Raw genomic sequence first — 25,910 nt, forward strand, 5'->3', positions numbered from 1 at the left:
GATACAGGTTGCAGCCCACTGTCAACATCACGTAAGCCTCCGCAGGGATGCCGTTGCTGTGGTGACAGTCGATTACCTGGGCTTAAAAATTGACAAAACAGACCTCCATCTGCAGGAGCACAAATCAAAGCCTTAAAAGAGGTCCTGTGTCCCCAAAACATGACACAATTACTCTCATTCCGAAGGTTAGTCACCTATTACAATCAGTTCCTGAATCAATCAGCTACAGTGTTAAAGCCCCTATACTGATTACTCCACAAGGATCAAGAGGGATATGGCCAGGAATTGAGCAGAAGGCATTTGAACAGGTAAAAACCAACCTGAGTTCTTTGTATGTGTGGTTGCATTGTGAGCCAGGAGAACCTGTAGCAATGAAATGTTACACCATATTGGGCCAGGGCTGTACTCCTGCATCGAATGCCTTGCAGAACTGAAATAACTATTGCTTTTGCTCAGGCTAAGATTAATTATTTGAAGCTCAACTGAGAAGCCCTAGCCATTATGTTTGACATTAAACACTTCCATTTATACCTATTTGGGCACTCATTCAAAAATCCATACGGATCATAAGCCTGTGCTAGTCTTAATAGGGGAGACACAAGGTGTCCAACAGATGTCATCACCCAGAATGTAACAATGGGCATTGACCTTATCTGGCTAATATTGTATAATGAAGTATACCTTCAAGAAAGGAGACTGTGGTGGCAGAGACTTTAAGCAGATTACCAATAGCCGAGGACACCACATCTGGCACACCACCATTCAAAGTTGTCCAGTTGTCCACTTGTTACAAAGCCTAGAGACCCATCACGTCACCTCATCAGGCAGTGGACCACCTGAGACCCACTCCTGTCACAGGTCAGGTCTCCACCCAAATTTCAACCATTCACATGAACTGATGGTGCGTACATCTACGGGATGACTGTACCGACCCTCCCACACCAAGGCTCAGTGAACTGCATGATGCCCACCTAGATGTGTTGAGAATGCAGTGGCCGTTATTGAGAATCTGCCCTGTTTGTCAGCAGACACAAAAAGCATTGCCATGGGCCTAGCATTCACATGGACAATTTTGGACCGTGCTGTGGACATATATTTCTGGTTATTGTGGGTTACCGTTCGAAGCGGATAGAGGTATTACCCACTAATTCATCATGTTCCCCCGCAACTACCATCACTAAGCTGTGGTCGGTCTTCACCGCATTTGGTATTCTGGAGATGATTCTATCTGACAATTGCTCGGCCTTCACAATTTAAGGAGCTTGTCGAGAAGAATGGTATTAGGCACATGACAAGAGCTCCATATCACATTGCATCAAATGGCCTGGCGGAGCGAACTGTGAAGCGAGACCTTTCCAAACAAACACAAGGTGACTTGTTGATGAAATTAAGCTGTTTCCTTTTCCATTATCGGGTTGTCCCAAAGTTGCAGGCTCATCGCCTGCCAAATAGATGTTCAAACACGTTTTACGCACCAGATTAGATCTCCTACAGCTGGCCAACCAGGCTGCAAAAGCTCAGTGCCAGAGACAAAGTCTACACGTGCATATCATAGGAAGAAAACTGGCTACCAGCTGTTGTTCGGCAAAGAGCAGAACTTGAGCTGGCAGACGGACGGTCTGTCAGGCAACATTTGGATCATATGCACCAACGAAATGATGGGAGAGCCAGGGAAGCGACAGAAGCAGACTCTGCGGACGAAGCCAGCGTCCCAGCAGATGAACCACGAGGATGTGCTGGCCAGTTGACTTCTTTCAAGCAGGATAGACATTTCATCATTTTTCTCAGTTTACCTCTCTTATTCCCTTCCCCTGTTATCCCAAGCTATAAGGGGGAGGAATGAACTATATCGGATCAATTGTGAGAATGTGGCGAGTGCGCATGCGGCCAATTGATCGACTAGACCTCCGACTAGAGGGAGGCACTCTCTTTTTGTGTGAGCTTTCAAGTGCGCTTTTTTTTTGTCTCGACGGGCCAAGTTTGTCACTCCCTCCTTTAAGTTGTCCCGCGCATACCTCGGCTAACATAACTCAGTAAACCGTTTAATCCTTCCGCTCTTTTATCGTTCTTGCTCCGCGCATACATAACATCCACCACTTTCTGTCATCGTCACTTGCTCTCATTGCCTTCTCGAATTTTATTGAATACATCTTAGAATTTTTTATAGTTATTCTAGATTAGATGTGGGTTATTGGCAAGACTGTTATTTGTTGTCTAACCTGCACTGCCTGGAGACAGTACTGTGGTGAATGAAGTCTGTTTGATGTGACCATGGCAGCTTGATTTATATGACTGACTTCTTGGGCTATTTCACACTGCAGCTGAGAGTCGGCCATGTCGGCATGAGACTAGAGTCACAATTGGCTAAGCTGAGGGCAGCAGGATATTAGTTGGGACATTTATGGAATCCAGCCAGAGCTTGGCTGTCCCTGTTCAGACCAGGGCCTGACAGAACCCAACCTGTCTGGTTGGGATTGAATCAGCCTTCAATTTTTTTTTACCAGAGTGGATATCCTAACTTTGTGAGCTAACAGCTTTAGGGAGGAAGTTCTAGAGACACCAGAGAGCCTAAGGTAAGAGATGAATAATCAAAACTGGGGATGCGCAGAAAACCTGAATCAGGAGAGAGCAACCTTGGTGGGTTGCCGGACTGATGGAGGTCTCACAGATAAGGGGTGGTGAGAAGGGCAAGAAAATGTAAAACTGAAACTTTGGTTAACCAGGAGCCAATATAGATCAACAAGACAAGGGAATGGTGAATGAGATTTGGAGCAAGTCCAGGACACAGGAAGTGTTTAGGTGACCAGATACATGGACAACAGACTAACCTTGAGGCACAGCTGAGACTTCAACAGCACATGAGCCAAAGCTGGGATGGGGTTGGATGTTGTTATGGAAGCAGAACTTGGCTACTTAAACCTGGGTCCCCATTCTTAGGTCCCCAAGATAACATACATTGTTAGCACAAATGAATTGGGAGTCATCATTCAACTTTTCTTCCAGTGTTTAGGGCAAGCCAATTATCTGCATATTTAAAATTGCAAAGCATCCACTGGTAATAAAATCCTGAGAGGTGAGTCGAGGCCTGGTGCTTTCTGTCAAAGCAGAGCTTCACAATGAGACAGAACTTCAGCCTGTTCAACACAACAGCACATCTCAAGGAAAATATGTTGGCCCATTGAACCCTGCAAAATTGACTGAGGTTAGCGGCAATGTGTAAGACATACGTCAAATGACCATAGGAGCTGGGCAATGCATTGGAACAACTGGCAGAGCTGGTGTCTCAAAGTGCCAGGAACTTGGGTTCAATCCTGACCTCCAGCACTGACAGTGGGGAGCCTGCACATTCCTTCTGTTACCGCATGGGTTTCTTCTGAGTATTCCAGTTTCCTTCCCCACCCCAAAGGCTTGCAAGTTGATAGATTAATTTACCACTACTCCTAGTCAGTAGGTGAATTTTAAGCTGTGTAAGACCCAAAAGGAAATGTCCGTAGATAGACTCAACCTATCATCTGTCACTTAGAGACTTTATACTCCCCATCACCTTGACAGTAAGCTGCTTTGGATTAAAAGGCCACTATTTTGTCAGCATTTGTAAATTAATTCTCTCCAGCCAACAAAATTGCTGCTTGTGGCCTCTAGAGGTCTTTTCTGTGGAGGTTTTGAATATCATGAAGATCCTGAGCTCACCTTCTGTGGGAAGGATTGCAAAGACGTCATCACCCGAACCCACTATGAAATTGTCATCTGATGTCACTTCTGATGATCGGAAGGTAGTCTGTGAAAATATGCAAACACTTAAGAAGCAAGTAGAGACTTCAACAAACAGCTGAGGAGTTGATACTGGCAAAGTAGCTTCACTTGCAACAGAACTTCCTCCTGACTCCCCATTCATCCTCAAAGCTTTAGGAAAGTAGATTTCCTTAGTTTGCGCTAAATACATGATGTAATTATGATTGCATGTTGAACTTGGGTTTTGAAGTTCAGTTTCATTCCTTTCAATGGAACTGGATTTCAGAAGTGAGTTCAATGCCCACACAACTTCTTCCCCCATTGACTTAAGCTGTCAAGACTTGGGTCTCTCTTGTCAGATCAATATGGTCATTTGTTATGGAGACACAAGAGACTGCAGGTGCTGGAATCTGGAGCAAAGTAAAACCAAACTGCTGAAGGAGCTTGATGGGTCAGGCACCTTCTGTGGAGGGAAATGAATGTTTCTTGTTAAGACCCTTTATCTGGACTGAAATAATAGAGGAGGGATGGCCAGTATAAAGAGGTGAAGGGAAGGAGTGGAGCAAGAGCTGGCGAGAGATAGGTGGATCCAGGTGAGGAAGGACGATTGGCAGATGAAGAGTGGAACTAACGACAGAGGCTGGGTGGAGGCTGCAAAAGCAGCAACTCTACAGGGCTTCCTTGGCTGTCTGCCTGCACATCATACTCAAGCCTCTGGAGTGACTATGACCTCTGACAGCGAGGCGAGTGCTGAATTGAGCCTTGGCATTTACTAAATCAATACACTGTTTGTCAGAGTGTTAATTTTATACCATATCGCACATTAGAAGATTAAATTGGGCAATATTAAACTACTTATTCAACAGACGTTTAGCTGTGTTTGCTCCCTTTCTGAAATGAGGTATTGGCATACCAGTAATTATCTTCAGATTGTCAGTGAAAATGCCTTCGGAAATATGAAGATTAGTAATTCCAGTAGAGATCTGTAAACTGTGGTAGGAACTCCACAAAGTGAAATACTTCTGAGATAGGGTGAGAACTGTGTTTATTGAATAATGGCTGAATTTTGCCTGGGCTCTTTCATGCTATCTGAGTCCAAAAGTGTTTCTAATCTTTTTGTTTTGAAAAACAAATAATTTTGAGTGAAGTTTTGCAGTAAGATCTTGTAATCAGTTTACAAATGGGCAATTTAGTACTGGGAGTGTAAAATTAATTGATTAAATCTCACAATTGGGAATAAATGAGGGAGAAAGGAAGTTGCTGCAGGAGGTGGGGTGGTCATGTTAACCTTTGCCACAGTTTTTTTTGACTTTTTTTTATTGTGCACATTAGTAACTTAGAGTAAACGGGTAAAATTTCAAAGGTTGGAATGCAATCAACTGATAAGCTGATACTTTATCGAAGTTTGACTCAAAGGGAGCAAAATGCTGTCGGGAAGTTTAAAAATGCAAAAATAGTACATGCCGAGTATTCATGAAGAAATACTCGGTTACTGCATTCAGTATTTCAATGGGCAAATGCATTCCATCTCTGCGACTATGTTGTACAGACATAATGTTTCAAGCTCAAAGGCTCGCTGATGTCAGCCCTTGGCACAGGTAACAGGAGGACCCTAGGATTAGCCATGGAAAATAAAGGTAAACTTTGGACAGCTGTCCTCACTGCTCATTGGACTACAGTGGTATCCTGTTAATCAGATGAAAGACGGAAAAGGTTTGAAGCAATTGCCAGTGACCTTACGCTCCTGCTGATCAAATAGGGCACTGGCTTTTACATAATGCCCAGAAATCTATCTGCAGATTAGTATCAATAGACATGCTGTAGATTTGGCCCTCCATGCTTTCCACTTCACTTCCCAAATTTATTTCCAATGGGATCCACAAAAACAACTACAGGAAGTGGAGTACATTGAGATGATATCACCGCTTTCATGCTACTTGTCAGAGGTCATATTTCATGGATGATATTGGATGAGTTTGGCACCAAAGTTTTGATTTAAGTCAAACGTGAGTTGGATCATAGGTTAAGGGTGAAAGGTAAAGTATTTAAGGGGACCCTGAGGGGGAACTTCTTCATCTTCTTCACTCAGAGGGTGGTGCGAGTGTGGAACCAGCTGACAGCGGAAGTTGTGGATGCAAGTTCGATTGCAACTTTTAAGAGAAGTCTGGATAAATACAAGGATGGGAGGGGTATGAACGGCTATGGTCCAAATGCAGATTGATGGATCTAGGTAGAATAACAGTTTGGAATAGACTAGGTGGGCCAAAAGGCCTGTTTCTGTCTCTATGACTCTAAGTAACCATCTTCACTACAGCAGTGGAGAACTTGGTAGAGCCTGGAACTTTATAAGAAAAGAATAACATCAAGGTATTAAAGCCAAATCAATTAATCTACTGTATATTAAAAACAGAAAATGCTAGAAACTCTCAGGAGGTCAGGCAGAATCTGTGGGTGGAGATGGAAATGGAGTTATCATTTCAGGTCAGGAATCCTTCTTCACCATAGGAAATGAGAAGTAATAAAGATAATTTTAAGTTGCAGAGAAGGTTGCAGGAGGGATGGGTAGAACACATAAAAATAGGAGGAGGAGAAATTTCTTTAGTCAGCGGGTGGTGAATCTATGAGGTTCGTGGATGTCAAGTCGTTGGGTATATTTAAAGCAGAGGTTGATAGGTTCTTGATTAGTAAGGATGTCAAGGGTTATGGGGAGACGACAGAAGAATGGGGTTGAGGGGAATAATAAATCAGCCATGATGGAATGGTATAGTAGACACAATGGGCTGAATGGCCTAATTCTGCTCCTATGTTTTTTGGGCTTCTGGTCTAATTTAATGCCTAACTAACAAAGGCTGGTTTCCAAAAGTATACAATTTCCTAACAATGTTGCCACTTTGCACACTGATATCCCCCTGTTCCTCAGTACCCCCTGAAACCATGCTGCTTGTGGTATATGTTCTAGCCTCATTAGTGCTTCCAAAGTGCATCATGTTTGTCTGGTTGAGATCAGTAAATCTATAAGTATCTTAATTATAGTCAACTAGAGATTTAAAGCTGTTGTGCAGATACAAATAAAGCAATACACATGGCTTCATGGGACATTTTAGCAAATTTGCATCAGAGCTCACTGCTCAGTTTGACCTGGAGAGAGATTCTCCCCACCTGCAGTGTTAGTGCATTGTAACCAGAAAGGAAAGTAACATCCTTAACTTCAAACAAACCTGTAAAACCATTCATAAAATGAGAAAATACTGGAAGTACTCAGCAGATCAGTCTGCAAGTGTTTCCGCCCGAAACATCGACTCTTTATTCTTCTCCGTAGATGCTGCCTGACCTGCTGAGTTCCTCCAGCATCTTGTGTGTGTTCTTCTGGATTTCCAGCATCTGCAGAATCTCTTGTGTTCAAGAGAAACTTCCCACAGTTTCTCATGCATTTCCCATTTCCGTTATAGATTTCCAGCATCTATAGCTTTTCTTTGATTTCCACATTTGAAAAGTAAATTAGCTTGTCATGGTGGGGAGAAAATTAACACTCCTCCTAGCATACGGTATGTTACAACATTTAATGAATGTGACCCAGAACCTAGGAACTATATGCAGATATGCACTGTTAATCTCACTTTTGCAACAGACCTCAGCTTTATGGCAGGTTATACAGAAAGCAATGCAATATTCCACGGCTCGTGTGAAGTTGAATTGATGAACTTAACAGCCATTAGCACTCCAGGTGCAAACTCAGGTCATAAAACAAGGAAAATGAAAAAAAAATCTGCAGATGCTGGAAATGCGAAATAAAAACTGCAGATGTTGGCAATATACAGCAGGTCAGGTGGTATCTGTGGGAAGAGAAACAGGAAAGTGGGAGCATGCTTTTTAAGCTGCAGGGAGGGTGGGAAAGAAGGGATGTCTCTGAAAAGGTAAAATCCAGGATGGAGATGAGCTGTAAGTGAAATTATCTAGTAAATAAGTGAATGGGAGTGGTTAGAGAGTTAAAAGACAGATAAAAATGTAAATAATATAATGTAGAAGTTGCAAAATGCGGAGTGGGTTAGGCTGGGCATGTCTGGGCACTCCCAGAGAGAAATCCAAATGAATAAGCTCACCCAGTTTTATGGTTCATGAATAGTTTTATGATATTCACATTATCTACATATACACAGTATAATTGTTAACCATTTTTACTGTCCCATTGTTCTTTGACATCGCGTCATTATGAACTTTACAGGTTGCTGGAAGAACGATTGACATCCACTGAATGGATTCTTTTTATCCATCTCAAGTTGTCCTGGGAGATTTTCCAGTTCTGGTATCCAATCATTTCATTAACAATATAGTCGTTAAGTTTCTACCAAGAAGAATCTGACATTAACATGTCCAATTAATACTTCGAACTTTTGTCAGTTTGTTCTATTTCAGTCCTGTTTGATTTTATTGTTCTGCACTGTTAATGACATTACGCACACTTTTCATTTCATTGCTTGTCATGACACCCCATTGTTTCTCAATCAGACATTTATTTCTCCATGCTGTTTTCAGTGCCACACAGCCTTGTGTTTGACCAGAAGAGGGAACAGTGATCTGTTTGTAGAGGGCTGCACAATGCATATGTGGCTCTTTCAGACTTGGAGTTACTGGTTTTGATCAAATAATTTAACATTCTTCTCCTTTTACTGATTATTGTTTCATGGCGTTCAGTGCTGAGTTTATGTAAACACCCAATTTTCTGTCTTATCAAAGTTCAAAGTAAATTTATTATCGAAATACAAACGTTTGTACATATATGTCAACGTACACAAGTCTGAGATTCATTTTCTTGTGGGCAATCACAGTAAGTACAACGAAACACAATAGAATCAATGAAAGACCACATCCAACAGGACGGACAAACAACCAGTGTGCAAAGGACAACTGTGCAAATACAAAATTAAAGCAAAAAGGAAACAATAATAAAAATAATAATAAATAAATAAGCAATAAGTAGTGAGAACATGAGACGTAGAGTCCTTGAAAGTCAGTCCATAGGTTGTAGGAACAATTCGGTGATGGGTGAGTGAAGTTATCCCCTCTCTGGCTCAATAGCCTGATGGTTGAGGGGTAATAACTGTTCCAGAACCTGGTAGTGTGAGTCCTGAGGCTCCTGTACCTTCTTCCTATTGCAGCAATAAGAAGAGAGCATGGCCTAGGATGGTGGGGATCCTGAATGATGAATGCTGCTTTCCTGCAACAACACTCTGTGTAGATGTGCTCAATGGCAGGGAGGGCTTTCCCTTTGAAGGACCGTGCTGTGTCCATCACTTTTTGTAGGACTTCCCATTCAAGGACATTGGTGTTTCCATGCCAGGCTATCATGCAACCAGTCAATGTACTCTCCACCACACATCTATAGAAGTTTGTCGAAGGTTTAGATTAATTAATTTATTAAAGTTAATTTGCTGGTTGATTCAGTGGTGAGGAAGGCAAATGCAGAGTTAGCATTCATTTTGAGAGGACTAGAATATAAAAGCAAGGTTGTAATGTTGAGGCTTTATAAGGCAGTGGTGAGGCCTCACTTGGAGCATTGTGAGCAGTTTTGGGGCCTTTATCTAAGAAAGGATGTGTTGACATTAGAGAGGGATCAGAAGAGGATAATGATTCCGGGTGAAATCATGAAAGGCTTATCGTATGAGGAGCAATTGATGGCTCTGGGCCTTTACTCACTGGAATTTAGAAGAATGAGGGGGGATCTCATTAAAATCTATTGAACGTTGAAAAGCCTAGATAGAGTGGATGTGGAGAGGGTGTTTCTTATGGTGGGACCAGAGGGCACAGCCTCAGAATAGAGAGGCCCATTTAGAATGGAGATGAGGAGGAATTTTGTTAGCCAGAGGGTGGTGAATCTGTGGAATTCGTTGCCACAGACAGCTGTGGAAGCCAAGTCATTGAGTATATTTAAGGCAGAAGGTGGTAGGTTCTTAATTAATCAGGGCATGAGAGGTTATGGGGAGGAGGCAGGAGAATGGGGTTGAGAGGGAAATGGATTAGCCATGATGAAATGGCAGAGCAGACTCGATGGGCCAAATGGCTTAATTTGGCTCCTATGTCTTATGGTCTTATAGATGTCATGCTGAATCTTCACAAACTTCTAAGAAAGTAGAGGCACTGCCATGCTTTCTTTGTAATGGCACTTTACATGTGAGACCCAGGGCAGATCCTCTAAAGTGATAACACCAAGGAAACTAAAGTTGCTGACCCACTCCATCTCTGATCCTCCGATGAGGACTGGCTCATGAACCTCTGGTTTCCTCCTCCTGAAGTCTATAATTAGCTCCTTGGTCTTGCTGACATTGAGTGAGAGGTTGTTGTTATGACACCACTCAGCCAGATTTTCAATCTCCTTCCTATATGCTGAATCGTCACTACCTTTGATTCAGCCAGTGGCAGTGGTGGCGTCAGCAAACTTAAATATGGTATTGGAGCTGTATAAAGCGAGTAGAGCAGGGGGCTATGCACACAACCTCGTGGTGCCCCTGAGCTGATGGAGATTGTGGAGGAGATGTTTTTGCCAATCTGAACTGACTGGGATCTGCAAGTGAGGAAATTGAGGATCCAATTGCACAGGAGGTATTGAGGCAAGATCTTGAAGCTTATTGATTAATTTTGAGGGGATAATAGTATTGAATGTCGAGCTGTAGTCAATGAAGAGCACCCTGATGTATGCATCTTCGCTGTCCAGATGTTCCAGGGTTGAGTGAAGAGCCAATAAGATGGCACCTGCTGTGGACCTGTTGTGAGGGTAGGCAAATTGGAGTGGATCCAAGTCTCTTCTCAGGTAGGAGTTGATATTTCATCACAACTTCTTGAAGCACTTCTTCACTATGAATGTAGGTGATCGTCACTGAGGCAGGTTACCACACTCTTCTTGATCACCTGTATACGTGAAGCCTGTTTGAAGCATGTGGGTACCTCAGACTGTCAAAGTGAGAGGTTAAAAGATATCGGTAAACACTCTAGCCAGTTAGTCAGCACGGGTCTTTAGTACTCGGCCAGGTACCCCTTCTTGGCCGGATGTTTTCCCTGGGTTCACTCTCCTGAAGGATGCTCTCACATCGGCCTCAGAGACTGATATTACAGGGTCATTGGGGGCCGTGGGAGTCTGTGAAGTTATCCACATCAACACCATTCATACCGCACTTTAAAGACTTGTTTTGTGTCCTTCCTATCTGTAATGTTTTATTTCTTATCACCTGCCAGTTTTTCACCCACCCTTTCTGCTTTGTACTTCCTGACTAAAGAGTTCAGAATGAACATGCACACGCCAAACCATTCACTTTCGCTGACATAAAACATTCACTGTTTCTCTTTCCACTGCTGAATTTTTCTTGCCGTTATTGTTTTTGGTTACGTACAGCTTATTTTTTGTGATTTTTGCTTACTCTTGGAACTCATGAGTAGAGAACCAGTCCAGGCAAAATGGGCCAAATGGCCTCCTCCTATGCTCTAACCATTCAATGATTCTGTGATTTATTTGAATCCTTACCTCTTAACAGGTATTGGTTTGATTTTCCTGGGCTCTGTCAAACTCCCTGCCAAGTTGCATCACGTTGTGAACTTCTGAACCTCATTTCCAATGGCAGTTCCTCAAAGACATCAATCCCTTATTAGCCTGATATCCTAAGTCTAATCAATCGGATTTTTTAAAAATTCCATGTTTTGGCTGCTATTTACAATTAACTGTTTACCAATTAACTCTGTTAATCAGCTTCATCATTTTACCCAGTTTTGAAGTCTGTCATTTCTTGCTTTTTTCTAATCGGCTTTATTTTAAACTGGGCTTTATGGTAACCATATTTTAGTGTATTGGACTTGCCAAGTATGAGACCCCAGCTGGGGTTCTATATAGTTTTGATGGAATGCCAGATGGTCAGTTTATGGTCATCTGTTTTGGATGAGAGCTGAAACTGAGGCCTGGAGAAAATATCAAAAATTTCTTGGTGGTCTATTGCAAACATCTGTTTGTATTCGCTCATTCCAAGTGCCGAGTACAATATTTCCCTTATCGTGCTGGCAAATCCCTCAAATCTTTCCCTTCTGTCTCCAGGATAAACATTGTACTTCTTCTTAGTGCCGTTAGTCCATCAAGGACTTCCACCAAAATTAAACCCACACAAGTTTACTCCGCATGGGTTATTGCCATGGTGACGATGTGTTGCGCAAGTCTTCACAATCATTCTGGAGATTAGTTAGTTCTTGCTGTTCCACGGTTTTAGCCATGTTTGTCCTCAGTCTTCTATAACTGTTCCCTCAGTACTGTCCCCAAGGGAAAGCTCATCACCATTTCCCCCTTCTGAAGGTGATTCAGTGTCTGGAACCCCACTGAGGGTAAGGAGAAGGTGAGCATGGTACATTGCTCATCATGAGGTAGTGAACTGACAATTTTACATCAATAATGATTATATTATACACATGGTTCAATCCAATAGAGAAGTTTCAGCCTGCTCCTGACAGTGGAACTAGAGCTTGCCTATTCCCAAAAACACACAATGGACTTTAGTCATATCTTCCTTCTCCTGCAAAAGGAGCCAATTCGGAAACGAAATGCTAAATCGGTTCTGGCTGTCCTGTCCAGTTTTGCGCATCCCCCTTGGCCCCACCCATCTAGGTGTGACAGCAGCCAGTCTGGAGGTCAACTCAACTCACCTCTCACTGCATACCAGGCCGTAATTGAACTGGAAATCCCAGGGAGATCTTGCCAACAATCCCAACCCTTGGATGGTAATGTTCTCCTCATTTGGTATTGCCACATTGATGTTGTTTACCAGAACATTCCTCAGTCTCTCAAGACCATAAGACATAGGAGCAGAATTAAGCCATTTGGCCCATCGAGTCCGCTCCACCATCCAATTATGGCTGATCCGTTTTTTTCCCTCCTCGGCCCCACTCTCCGGCCTAAATTTAAGTGGCTAAGTTTAGGACCGGCTTATAATGTTCAAGATTTATTTACATCAAAATTAAATGAAATCAAATAGAGATCTTACCATGATCAATAAAATAAAATCAACCCTGAAGAAAAATTTAAAAGCCCACCCATGTATTAAAAATCATTAAAACAGTATCTGACAGCTTAACCATTCTCCACTTACGGGCTGTGGTAGAGTGAATTCCATATCCAGGTCTGTGGCCTCCACTACTCCAGAATACTGTGGAAAAAAGGCCACTGTCAGTCAAACATGAACAAAGAAATTGACAGCGATTTCCCTGTGTATTGAACATTTCAAAACAGAAAGGATTTTAGTTATTTTCTAGAAGATTGTTTCAGATAGAAGTTCAGGCTTACTGTACAAATAATTGGAATGGGCAAGTTGGACAGGTTGGGCATGTAACCACTGGAGGTGAGAAGAATGAGAGAGATCTTGAATGAAACACAATGGGCAGCACGGCAGCACGGCAGCGTGGCGGTTACCACATCACTTTACAGCGCCAAGCGATCACCGATCGGGGTTTGATTCCTGCTGCTGCCTGTAAGAAATCTGTATGTTTTCCCCATAACCATCTGGGTTTCCTCTGGAAGTTCTGGTTTCCAAAAACATACGGTTAGAGTTAGTGAGTTGTGAGCATGCTACGTTGGTGCCAGAAGTGTGGCGACATTTGCACAGCACAGTCCTTGAAGATTCCATTTGAAACAAATGATGCAGTTCACTGTATGCTTCAATGTACATGTGATAAATAATGCTACTCTAAGATCCTGAGGGGCATCTGGAGAAGATGTCTCCTCTTGTGGGAGAATCTAGAACTATGGGTCATTGTTTAAAACCAACGGTGGACCAAATGAGGCAGAGATGAGATGAATATTTTCTCTCGGAGGTGTGTGAATCTTTGGACCTCTCTCCCTCAAAGGCAGCTTGAATGCTTGAATACATACTCTGAATATTTTTGATATAGAGGTTAGTACTTGTGAAGCAAGTAATGGAAAATTTACTGGGGTGAGTAGGAATGTGAAAATGAGGTTACAATAAGATAACCAATTATCTTGCTTAGATTAGATTAATATAGAACAAGTAATGCTTCAGCACAGTACAGGCTGTTGTTGAAAATACCAGGGTGTAATGATTTTCCTTGCTTGTGCAATGCTCGCAGAGTAAACAGTAATGTCAACAATAAATACAGCAACAAGCGCAAATTAGCAGAATCATGCAAAGCAAATGTCTATATATGCACAGTGGGGAGTGGTTTCATCATGACCTGGTATGGAAACACCAGTGCCAAGGAATGGAAAAGTCTGCAGAAACATAGAAACATAGAAATATAGAAAATAGGTGCAGGAGTAGGCCATTCGGCCCTTCGAGCCTGCACCACCATTCAGTATGATCATGGCTGATCATCCAACACAGAACCCTGCACCTGCCTTCTCTCCATACCCTCTGATCCCTTTAGCCACAAGGGCCATATCTAACTCCCTCTTAAATATAGCCAATGAACTGGCCTCAACTGTTTCCTGTGGCAGAGAATTCCACAGATTCACCACTCTCTGTGTGAAGAAGTTTTTCCTCATCTCGGTCCTAAAAGGCTTCCCCTCTATCCTCAGACTGTGACCCCTCGTTCTGGACTTCCCCAACATCGGGAACAATCTTCCTGCATCTAGACTGTCCAATCCCTTTAGGATTTTATACATTTCAATCAGATCCCCCCTCAATCTTCTAAATTCCAGAGAGTATAACCCTAGCTAATCCAGTCTTTCATCATATGAAAGTCCTGCCATCCCAGGAATCAATCTGATGAACCTTCTTTGTACTCCCTCTATGGTAAGAATGTCTTTCCTCAGACTAGGGGACCAAAACTGCACACAATACTCCAGGTGTGGTCTCACCAAGGCCTTGTACAACTGCAGTAGTACCTCCCTGCTCCTGTACTCGAATCCTCTTGCTATGAATGCCAGCATACCATTCGCCTATTTCACCACCTGCTGTACCTGCATGCCCACTTTCAATGACTGGTGTACAATGACACCCAGGTCTCGTTGCACCTCCCCTTTTCCTAATCGGCCACCATTCAGATAATAATCTGTTTTCCTGTTCTTGCCACCAAAGTGGATAACCTCACATTTATCCACATTAAATTGCATCTGCCATGAATTTGCCCACTCACTCAACCTATCCAAGTCACTCTGCATCCTCTTAGCATCCTCCTCACAGCTAACACTGCCGCCCAGCTTCGTGTCATCCGCAAACTTGGAGATGCTGCATTTAATTCCCTCATCCAAGTCATTAACATATATTGTAAACAACTGGGGTCCCAGCACTGAGCCTTGCAGTACCCCACTAGTCACTGCCTGCCATTCTGAAAAGGTCCCGTTTATTCCCACTCTTTGCTTCCTGTCTGCCAACCAATTCTCTATCCACATCAATACCTTACCCCCAATACCATGTGCTTTAAGTTTGCACACTAATCTCCTGTGTGGGACCTTGTCAAGAGCCTTTTGAAAATCCAAATATACCACATCCACTGGTTCTCCCCTATCCACTCTACTAGTTACATCCTCAAAAAATTCTATGAGATTCGTCAGACATGATTTTCCTTTCACAAATCCATGCTGACTTTGTCCGATGATTTCACCGCTTTCCAAATGTGCTGTTATCACATCCTTGATAACTGACTCTAGCAGTTTCCCCACCACTGATGTCAGGCTTACAGGTCTATAATTCCCCGGTTTCTCTCTCCCTCCTTTTTTAAAAAGCAGGGTTACATTACATTAGCCACCCTCCAATCCTCAGGAACTAGTCCAAAATCTAAAGAGTTTTGAAAAATTATCACTAATGCATCCACTATTTCTTGTGCTACTTCCTTAAGCACTCTAGGATGCAGACCATCTGGCCCGGGGGATTTATCTGTCTTCAATCCCTTCAATTTACCTAACACCACTTCCCTACTAACATATATTTCCCTCAGTTCCTCCATCTCACTAGACCCTCGGTCCCCTACTATTTCCGGAAGATTATTTATGTCCTCCTTAGTGAAGACAGAATCAAAGTAGTTATTCAATTGGTCTGCCATGTCCTTGTTCCCCATAATCAATTCACCTGTTTCTGACTGTAAGGGACCTACATTTGTCTTAACCAATCTTTTTCTTTTCACATATCTATAAAAGCTTTTACAGTCAGTTTTTATGTTCCCTGCCAGCTTTCTCTCATAATCTTTTTCCCTTTCCTAATTAAGCCCTTTGTCCTCCTCTGCTGGACTCTGAATTTCTCCCAGTCCTCAGGTGTGCCGCTTTTTCTGGCTAATTTGTATGTTTCTTCTTTGGAAACAGCCCAGTCCATGTGGTGGAAACAGCCCAGTCCATCACAGGAAAAGCCCTCTCCACCATCGAGCACATCTACAAGGAGTGCTGCCACAAGAAAGCAGCATCCACCATCAAAGTCCACCCTCACCCCCACATCCAAGCCCTGTCCTTTTCTCACTACCACTATTGGGCAGGAGGTACTGAACCCTTAGGTCCCACACCACCAGGCTCAGGAACCGTTAATGCCCTTCAACCACTAGGCTCCTGAACCAGCGTGGACAACTTCACTCACCACTATTCTGAACTGATTTCACAACTGATGGGCTCACTTTCAAGCACTCTCCAATTCATATTCTCCGTATTATCTATCTACCTATCTATTCATACAATTTATACAATTTGTCTTCTTTTGCACATTTGACTGCTTGTCAGTCTTGGTGTATAGTCTTTCACAGATTCTATTGCATTTCTTTATTTTCCTGTAAATGCCTGCAAGAAAATGAATCTCAGGGTAGTATATATGACATATACAAGTTCATGTTCAAGTTTAGTTATCTTTCAACCATACATGAATATGGCATTCCTTAGGACCAAGGTGCAAAACACATTGCCAACAACACACAGCACATAGCACATATCATTATGATAGCAGAAAACTTACAGTCACAAACAAAATAATACAGCCCATGTCTGTAGAATGGCTGTGTGTGGGCTGTTGTCCTGGTCCAGCTTGTTCTTGCACTGAGTGAACACTGGAGGGCAGCAATAAATGAACGCCAGAGACCAGCACCGAACAGAGGGTCCAGCCAACAACCCAGGTTGGCCTCCAGTCAGTGCACCTACACGGAACTCTGCTTTCTCCCACAATGCCTCGGTATCTCCTCTCCTGGGCAGATGCAGCAGGTGGCTCTGTAGCATGAGGGCCTGGTCTTCACCACAGCCCAGGCAACGCAGCTCTCCTGCCTTTGGTCTCGCTAATCAACCAGTGAACTGGACTGGCAGTATTCTACATTACCAATGCCCAACAGGGTCTTGTGATTGCAACAAAAATGTCCAAGACAATCTCTCACGCTCCGCACCTTCTGGACACAACAATGGTACGCAATAAATCCAGGCGACAACACAACAACGGTACATAATAAGTCCAGCTCCATTGCTATCAAGCAACTTGTTGATGGGCTAGATCTATAGAATCTCTTGTCATTTTGATTTGCTGAGCCTCGGTTATTGCTTTGCAAAACAATCTGATTCTAAAACCCAATTATTCCATGTGTATTACAATCCCTGCACTTAAGGACGCCATAATAAATATAGTTATTCTTCAGAAATTTATCAATGATACTGTAATATCTCCCCTCAGCATGTTCCACCTTTTATGCAGCACTTTGTAAAAGTATTTAAAAAGATTATGCCATGTCTTGCTTGTGTTCCTGTCATCAGAATTTGAACTGCTCAGCCAGCTTGATGACATAACAACTGCCAGATGACAGGGGCCCCTTTGAACTGATGCCTGGCAGAAACCTGCATTGAGAAAGGGGAATTCACATCACCAAAATCTTCAAGCCAGCCAGGAATGCCTTTGCTTTACCACTTCCCACAGCATCCTTCCTGGTAATTCCAGCCCAAGTAGCTTTTGAAAAGAGCGGCTTTACTTATATTGACTAATAACCATATCTTTCATACATATCACCACGGTAACACATTCAATAGCTGGATGCTGTTCAAATGAAACAAACTTTCACCTTTCAGTGATATGAATGAGCCATGATTCCATTTTAGCTTAAGTCAGTGATCTAGGTCACTTTTCTGAGCTGTCTATTGATATCACTCTAAAAATTGTCCCTTCACAGCCCTGAAAGTGTCCTATCCTGTCCTGACTTGCTGCACCTGAGAGCTGGTTCTCACCCAGGGCATCACCCCATTCCCAGCTTGTACCTTGAGATCATCTTCATCGTCTTCGTATTCATCAACCGCCATGTCATCACATTGCTTGTCCTTCAGCCTCTCTGCATCCTCGGGGTTTGGCGTGATGGACAAAAGTTGAATGGCTCCCTGAAAGAAAAGTCAGCAACATGGCTTTCGATCAGTGGGTGGAGCAGGGATAAAGCATGCGGAGAATATTTCATCAGATCATGGTGTCAGAGAATTGTAATGATACGGACGGGGGAGATTTGGTCAGACCAGTCTATGCCAGCCAATTGGAGAATGATTGCATGCGTCCCATGCCCACCCCACAGCTCTGCTGATTATTCTCTCTCAAGTAGCTTTTGAAGGCACCAACTGATACTGTTTCCACCAGACTAACAGACAGTGAATTCCAAATTCCAACCACTTTCTAAGTAAAAAGAAAAATTAGGCACATCCCTTTTAGTATCTTGTGTCCCAGGTTTTAAATCTGTGCCCCCCCGATCCCTGAATCGCTTGATTAGAGAAACCGCTTCCCTCTACTTACCCTACCTAAAGCTATCATGACCCTGCACTCCTCTACCTTCTCCCAGCCTTCTTTGCCACAATGAGAATAACTTCACCTTCTCTAGTCCAGCAGATGAAACCCCTCATCCCTAGAGTCAGTCTGGGGTAAATATTTTTAGCAACTTTCACATCCTCTCCAGAGAGTTGCATTCAGATTTGCATGCAACGCCCTAATTGTGGTCTCAGCAGGCTCCGTACATATTCCTAAGTTCTCCCCTATTCCCCTGCTTATGAATCCTAGGATCCCATTAAGCATAGCAGTTAGCGTAACACGATTGTAAGATCTGGGTTCAATTCTTGCCGCTGGCTGTCAGGAGTTTGTACATTCTCCCCATGACGTGTGGGTTTCCTCTGGGTGCTCTGGTTTCCTCCCACATTCCAAAGACGTACAGGCTAGGGTTAATAAGTTGTAGGCATTCTATGTTAGCGCCAAAGCCTGGCATACTTGCAGGCTTCCCCCAGCAAATTCCTAACGCAAGCGATGCACTTGACTGTACGCTTCAATGTTTTGAGGTACATGTGACAACTAAAGCTAAACTTGCTTTACTGACAACTCTCCCAATATATTCTCTCATTCTCTAGGATTTACACACATAAACACTGTTCTTGTATACCCTTCGACTCCGCTATTTAGCTTATACTGCTCACCACCCCCACCATTCCTTCTAGCACACTTCACACTTCTATAAATTTGTATCAAATTTAATCTCCAGTGAGATGATTCTGTACTTAAGTAGATCAAAATAGTACAAAAGTGCAGTGCAGGTCAACAAATAAAGAACAAGGGTCATGACAAGATAGGTTGGTATTTGCCAGTCCCGTACATTCTAATCAAAAGAAGGAGCTCTAATAAGAAAAAAAAAATAGATTTAGAAATTTGTTGATCAATCACAATAACTTGTTTTGGGAGAATATAATGTTACTTGTTTTTTTATTTGGCAAAGAATATACTGTTTCATTTTATGATGTCTTGCATTGTAAACATAAAATAATCTATTGGCATGTAATAATGAAAGTGCTTTACAAGCTGCTCAATGTCAAGCTCTTCGGAATAGGACAGTGATTATTGATCTTATCACATGAACTCATATTCCATGAACCAATAAAATAGAAAATATTAATACCTCCAATATTTGTCAAATACTCTGGGCTTCAGATCTCTGCCATGGAGATTTGAAATATAATGATTCCATAAACCCATAAAATTATATCTTTAAGGTGTGTTTTCTTTTCTAAATTTGTATTGACTTGGACACTGCAAATGTTTAAGGAAAAGTCTTTTTGAAGTGCAACGTTTATTGTGTGTTCTGAATAGTCTTGAAACGGTGAATCACCACTGCTCCGCGTCAACCAAAGGTACATGGTGTCGAAAGTATTTCTTCAAAGCCTAAACATGTAGATATAAGTTCTGTTTTTGTCCCCTTGGCTGTGTTATAAGATTCCAAAAGGAAACCTTCATGTTGTCTGCAAATTTATACCTAGGATAGGAAGTTCAGAAGGAATAGCAAGTAAATTGGAGGTGTTCGAAATGGAACCATTTTCTCTGTCTTTGAAGGCCCAGTGTATTGAGTTGGGTAACTGGTAACACTCACACTTAACTCCATCAAAGTTATTAAGCTCAGTTAGTTCTTATCTAAAAGACAAGTCCCAAGTTCCAGTATTGCCTGACGCTCAACCAAACCCCACCCTCCTCTTTATGCGATAATTCTAAGTCCCATCATCAGTGACACCTAAACCTCTTCGTTAAGTGAGCCATTTATTCAGAAATGAACCACAGTGAAAACTCCTGCACAGATCTTCATAAAAGGACTGAAGCAATCAAAGTGGTAGATCCAGATATCATCGGATAGATTTCAAACCTGTATGTTTGTTTTTTCTTTGCATTGCTAGATCGCGATGTATGAAAAAGTCATTCAGGGTCCGACAAACATTGTCATTTATCATGAATCTGGGTGTAAGTCATATAAACCAACCCTGACCCTGAAATGCTGCATTTTGTGGCAGGAATTTTGAGAGGTTTTAATAAGACTCTGAGCCTAGATTAACACACACACACACACACACACACAAATACTGGAGGAACTCAGCAGGTTAGGCAGCATTTTGGAAATAAATAAACAGTTGACGTTTTGGGCCAAGACCTTGCTTCAGGACTGGAAAGGAAGGTGGAAGACATCAGAAAAAATGTGTGTGGGGTGGGGGGAGGGAGAATAGCTAGAAGGTGATAGGTGAAGCCAGGTGGGTGGGAAAGGTAAAGGGCTGGAGGGGAAGGAGTCTGATAGGAGAGTGGACCATAGGGAAAAGGGAAGGGAGGCACCAGGGGGAGGTGATAGGCAGGTGAGGAGAAGATGTAAGAGGCTAGAGTGGGGGATCAGAAGAAGAGAGGAGGGGTGAATGGAAAAAAAATACAGGAAGGAGAAATCAATGTTCATGCCATCAGCTTTTCAGGCTACCTAGAATACGAGGTGTTGCCACTCCACCTTGACCGTGGCAAAAGAGGAGGCCATGGACCAACATGTCAAAACAGGAATGGGGATAGGAATTGTAATGGCTGGCCACCAAGTAATTCCACTTCTGGCAGATGGAATGGAGGTGCTCGACAAAGCAGTCTCCCAATCTACATTGGGTCTCGCCAGTGTACAGAAGGCCACATCAGGAACACCAGATACAGTAGACAACCCCAACAGATTCACAGGTGAAGTGCTGCCTCACCTGGAAGGATTGTTTTGGACCCTGAATAGGCAGGTGTAGCGTTTCTGTCACTCTCAGGGATATGTGCCAGGAAGGAGATTAGCAAGGAGGGACAAATGGACAAGGAAATCACGGAGGGAGTGATCCCTGCGGAAAGTGGAGGGCAGGGGTAGGTAAAGATGTGTTTGGTGGTAGGATCTCTTTGGAGGTTGCGGACATTGCAAAGAATGATGTGTTGGATGTGGAGGTTCATGGGTGGCAGGTATAGAGAAGAGGAACTCTATCACTGTTAAGGCAGCAGGAAGATGGGCTGAGCATGGATATTCAGGAAATGCAGAAGGTGTCAGTGAGGGCAGCATCAATGGAAGGGAAACCCCGTTCTTTGAAGAAGGACATCTCTGATGTCCTGGAAAGGAAAGTTTCATCCTGAGAATAGATGTGGTGGAGACAAAGGGACGGAGAAAAAGGAATAGCATTTTTACAGGAGATGGGGTGGGAAGAGGTATAGTCAAGATAGCTGTGGAAACAGTAGGTTTATATAAGATATTGGTAGACAGTTTGTCTCCAGAGATGGAGACAGAGAGATTGAGGAAGGGGAGAGAGGTATCAGAGGTGGACCAAGTGAATTTAAGGGCAGGGTGGAAGTTGGAGGCAAAGTTGATTAAGTTGACACGCTCAGCATGGGTGCATGAAGCAGCACCAATGCAGTCGTCAATGTAGCAAAGGAAGAATTGGGTGGGCATTACCAGGGAAGTCTTAGAACTTGAAACATGCCAATGAAAAGGCAGGCATAGCTGGGGCTCATGTGGATGTCCATGGGTACCATTTATGTTTGGAGAAAGTAGGAGGAACTGAAGAAAAAATTGTTAAGGATGGGGACCAGTTCTGCCAGACAAAGGAGGGTTGTGGTGGAGAGGAACTAGTTGGGTCTTTTGTTGAGAAAGAAACAGAGAGCTTTAAGGGTTTCTTGATGGGAGATAGAAGTGTATAAGGACAGGATATCCATAGTGAAAATGAGGTGGTCAGGGCCAGGGAATTGAAAGTTTTTGAGGAGATTGAGAGCACGTGAAGTGTCACGGATGTATGTGGGAAGGGACTGAACCAAGGGGGATAGAGTGGAGTTGAGGTATGCAGACACAAGCTCAGTGGGGCAGGAGCAGGCAGACACAATGGGCCTACCTAGGCGGTCTGGTTTGTGGATCTTGGGTAGGAGGTAGAAACGAGTAGTGCGGGGTGAGGGAACTATGTATTTGGTGTCAGTGGATGGGTGTTCTCCAGAGTTGAAATTTCTCATCCTTGCATCGTCTCACCTTTCCTGTAACCTCCTCCAGCCGTATAATCCTTTGATATTTGCACTCCTCTGATTTGAACCTTTCACTCTCAACCACTCCATGATTTAATGGCCATGTCTATGGTTGCTGAAGCTTTAAAATCTAGAATCCACACCCTAGAACACTCTTCCCTCTTATTTGTGAAGATGTTTCTTCAACCAAGTTTTTGAGTCATGTCTCCTATGTGATTCAGTGCTGTGATCATATTTCAGTGAGGATCTTAGGACATTATTATTATACAGAAGACAATAAGAGATAGAAATAGTTGGTATTCCTATTGTTGAGCACCCCTTCCAGTGCTATGATCAGTTTGCACCTATACTATTAATGCCTCTTGGACCATAAGGCATAGGAACAGAATTAGGCCACTCAGCCCATTGAATCAACTTTGCCATTGGATCATGGCATCTCTTGTCTTCTCCCAGTAACTTTTGACCCCCTTACTAATCAAAAAGTTAACAACCTCTGCTTTAAATATACCACCTGAATGTAATGTTTTAACTGAAGTCTTAGGCTTTGATGGAACTAGAATTGTGTCTACTAACAGCTGGACTGAGAGATTAGGATGACCTAATTAATTTAAACTGGGACTCTTAGTAGAATTCAAACTACAGAACCCTTTGATCTAAATTAAGACATTCAGCCCAGCTGAATTATCTTGAAGAATTAATCACATAACTGCACAAATTAATCCTGGAGTTTGAGAACTTTAATCAAGGCCTTGAAGTCAATGCAGATGTATTAGCATAAGGAGGACTTACTCTGTACTTATCTCCATCCACTGGTTTAGCGTTAGCAATGTATATTTTAGAATGTGGGTGAAATTCCAGGGGCCCAGGTGATCTTTTGAGTTTAAGCCTTTTGGGCATCTGACACCACTGGTGGAGGACCACCATATTCCCCTCAACACTGATTCCAAGATGTATCCATTGTTTCATTCTAGCCGGCAGGCTGAAGCGAAGAATTTCAGAACCATCTGAGTCAAGCGGTGTGTAATATAGCTCAAGGTTCTGGTTGCCGTCCATCACCGCGGATAGCTTTATCCCGAGGGAAATTACTTTCTCAGATGGGTCCACAACAGCAAAAATTACCCCACCTCTTTCGTCATTTTGCTTCAGTGTTGCTAGGATGGAAAAATCTCGGTAGAACGGTTCTGGGAAGAGGGTTGGGACTGGAACCGGTGTAGACATGAAACCAGAGTCAAAAGCAAACGCAGTTCCTCCATTCAATCCTTCAACCTTGGACACATGCGGAGACTCTTCTGAGATCAGCTGTAGCAGATTGATGTCCTCATGTGATCTATTGCCTGGAAGACAAACATGCTATTTCGTGAGTGCTCTTGGATCAGGGAGTAAAGCTGGTTCTGTGTCTATTGCCTTAATAATGCAGCTGAGTAAAGACAAAGACTTGGAGGTGAATTAGTTATGAGTTAGTGAATGTGGAATGAACACACCACCTGCTTGTTACTTGTTTTTTAAAAAATCCACCATCAACTTTGCTGTGGCTGCTACGTTTATGCATCTTCCTAATATTTTCATTAAAACTTCAGAGAGTGGCAAACACGCGTTTTCTGTCAGCAAGAATAAACTGCCAGAACTGTCAGTACCTGGTACAATAGAATCCCATTTCGATTTTGACTTTGCTAGTTGACATCATCTGCAGAATAGTGCTTTTTGATTTATTATACACTTATTCAATTTATTATGTGTGTATAAGATGATAAGAGGCATTGACAGAGTGGACAGCCAGCACCTTTTCCCCAGGGCAGAAATGGTTAATATGAGAGGGCATAATTTTGAGGTGATTGGAGGAAAGTGTAGGGGGATGTCAGAGGTAGGTTTTTTACACAGAGAGTAGTGGGTGTGTGGAACCAGGGGTTGAGGAAGAAGTAGATACATTAGACACATTTAAGAGACTCTTAGATAGATACATGCATGAAAGGAAAATGAAGGGCTGTGCAGGAAGGAAGCATTAGACTGATCATAGAGTAGGTTAAAACATTGACACGACACTGTGGGCCAAAGGACCTGCCCTGGTAACCCTGGAAGCAGGTCACCCTGCCAGGCCAGTTCAGCAGTCGCCTGAGTCCATCATTTCATTTGTGGGATTGGAACCCCCATATAATCCAGACCAAGTCAGAGAAACAACATTCACAAAAAGTTGTGGAAGCACATGTGATTTAAGTAGGCATTAGTGTTTTTTTTTTAACGTGTTCTTTTGGAAAACAGGACCATATTTGGAGTGGATTTGGGAAAATGTCATTAACCCCAGAACACAATGTTCTGTAAAGAGAGAAACATAGACTTTGATGTTTGTTGGTTTTTTTTTCGCTGTTTACACAAATAATGGCAATGTCTTTTGTAATAAGAAGAAAACAGTTGCATTTGAGAGGCAATGCTCCCAAAATCCTGGAGGAACTCAGCAGGTCAGGCAGCATCTATGGAGGGAAATAAACTGTCACATTTCGGACTGAGACTCTTTATCAGGACCAAGGGTCTCGGCCCAAAAAACAATCTGTTTATTTCCCTCCGTAAGAGCTACTTGACCTGCTGAGTTCCTCCAGGATTTTGGGAGTGTTGCTCAAGATTTCCAGCATCTGCAGAATCTCTTGTGTCTCTGCGTCTGGAAGGTCGTGTGATCCTACAGTAAGAGGAATACGATGAGAGAGTCAGAAAGCTTATTGCTAATCCTTTATCAGGCATTTTTTATCTGGCCTGTTCTTTATCTGCCATTTGTGTATTTGATGGAAAAGTAACAAGGCTGTTAGTACATTGCCTTGCGTCAGTACAATAGTTATGATTTTAACCCATATCCAAGGTTTAACCCGATTCTAGATCAAATGTGAAATGTCGTACTTTGGGAGATCAAATATACAGAAACAGTACATTGTTAATGGAAAGGCCGTTAATAGTATTGACGTGCAGAGAGACACTGGGCTCCAAGTCCATAGCTCCCTGAAAGTGGCAAAGAAGTGGGAACAAAGGCGTAGGGCATTCTTGCCTTTATTAGTTGAGGAACTTTATTCGTAGAGGACAGCATGGTAGTGTGGCATCTAGTGTAACAACGTTACACTGTCAGTGATCAGGGTTCAAGTCCCACCACCATCTGTAAGGAGTTTGAATGCAAGGGTTTCCTCCAGGTGCTCTGGTTTCCTCCCACGTTCCAAAAGATGTACAGTTAGGGTTAGTTTTAGTAAGTTGTGGGCACGCTAAGTTGACGCCAGAAGCGTGGTGACAGGTGCCGGCAATCCTCAGACTGTATTTGTCCTTGATGCAAATGACACATTTCACTGTATGTTTCGATGTAAGTGTGACAAATAAAGCTAACCTTTTTTCTAAAAAATCTAATATTTAAGTCCTTTGAGTTCAGAAATTGGGAAGTCATTTTGCAGCTTTATAAAATCCTGGTTATTCAAAATTCACTTTATCTTC

The 25,910-nt window shown here is 42.8% G+C and overlaps 1 protein-coding gene across 1 annotated transcript in view; it reads right to left on the reverse strand.

The window, feature by feature from the left end:
* Nucleotides 1-25,910, reverse strand: part of LOC140191729 (uncharacterized) — a 106,164-nt gene that overhangs the window by 60,542 nt on the left and 19,712 nt on the right. The window contains exons 2-5 of the mRNA XM_072249422.1: nucleotides 23,241-23,785; nucleotides 17,921-18,037; nucleotides 12,849-12,905; nucleotides 3,691-3,778 (exon numbers count right to left, since the gene is read on the reverse strand). Of these exons, the coding sequence (XP_072105523.1) occupies nucleotides 3,691-3,778; nucleotides 12,849-12,905; nucleotides 17,921-18,037; nucleotides 23,241-23,785 (807 nt within the window). The remainder of the gene's footprint in view (nucleotides 1-3,690; nucleotides 3,779-12,848; nucleotides 12,906-17,920; nucleotides 18,038-23,240; nucleotides 23,786-25,910) is intronic.

The sequence above is a fragment of the Mobula birostris genome, chromosome X, assembly GCF_030028105.1.
Source record: "Mobula birostris isolate sMobBir1 chromosome X, sMobBir1.hap1, whole genome shotgun sequence".
Taxonomy (NCBI): Eukaryota; Metazoa; Chordata; class Chondrichthyes; order Myliobatiformes; family Myliobatidae; genus Mobula; species Mobula birostris.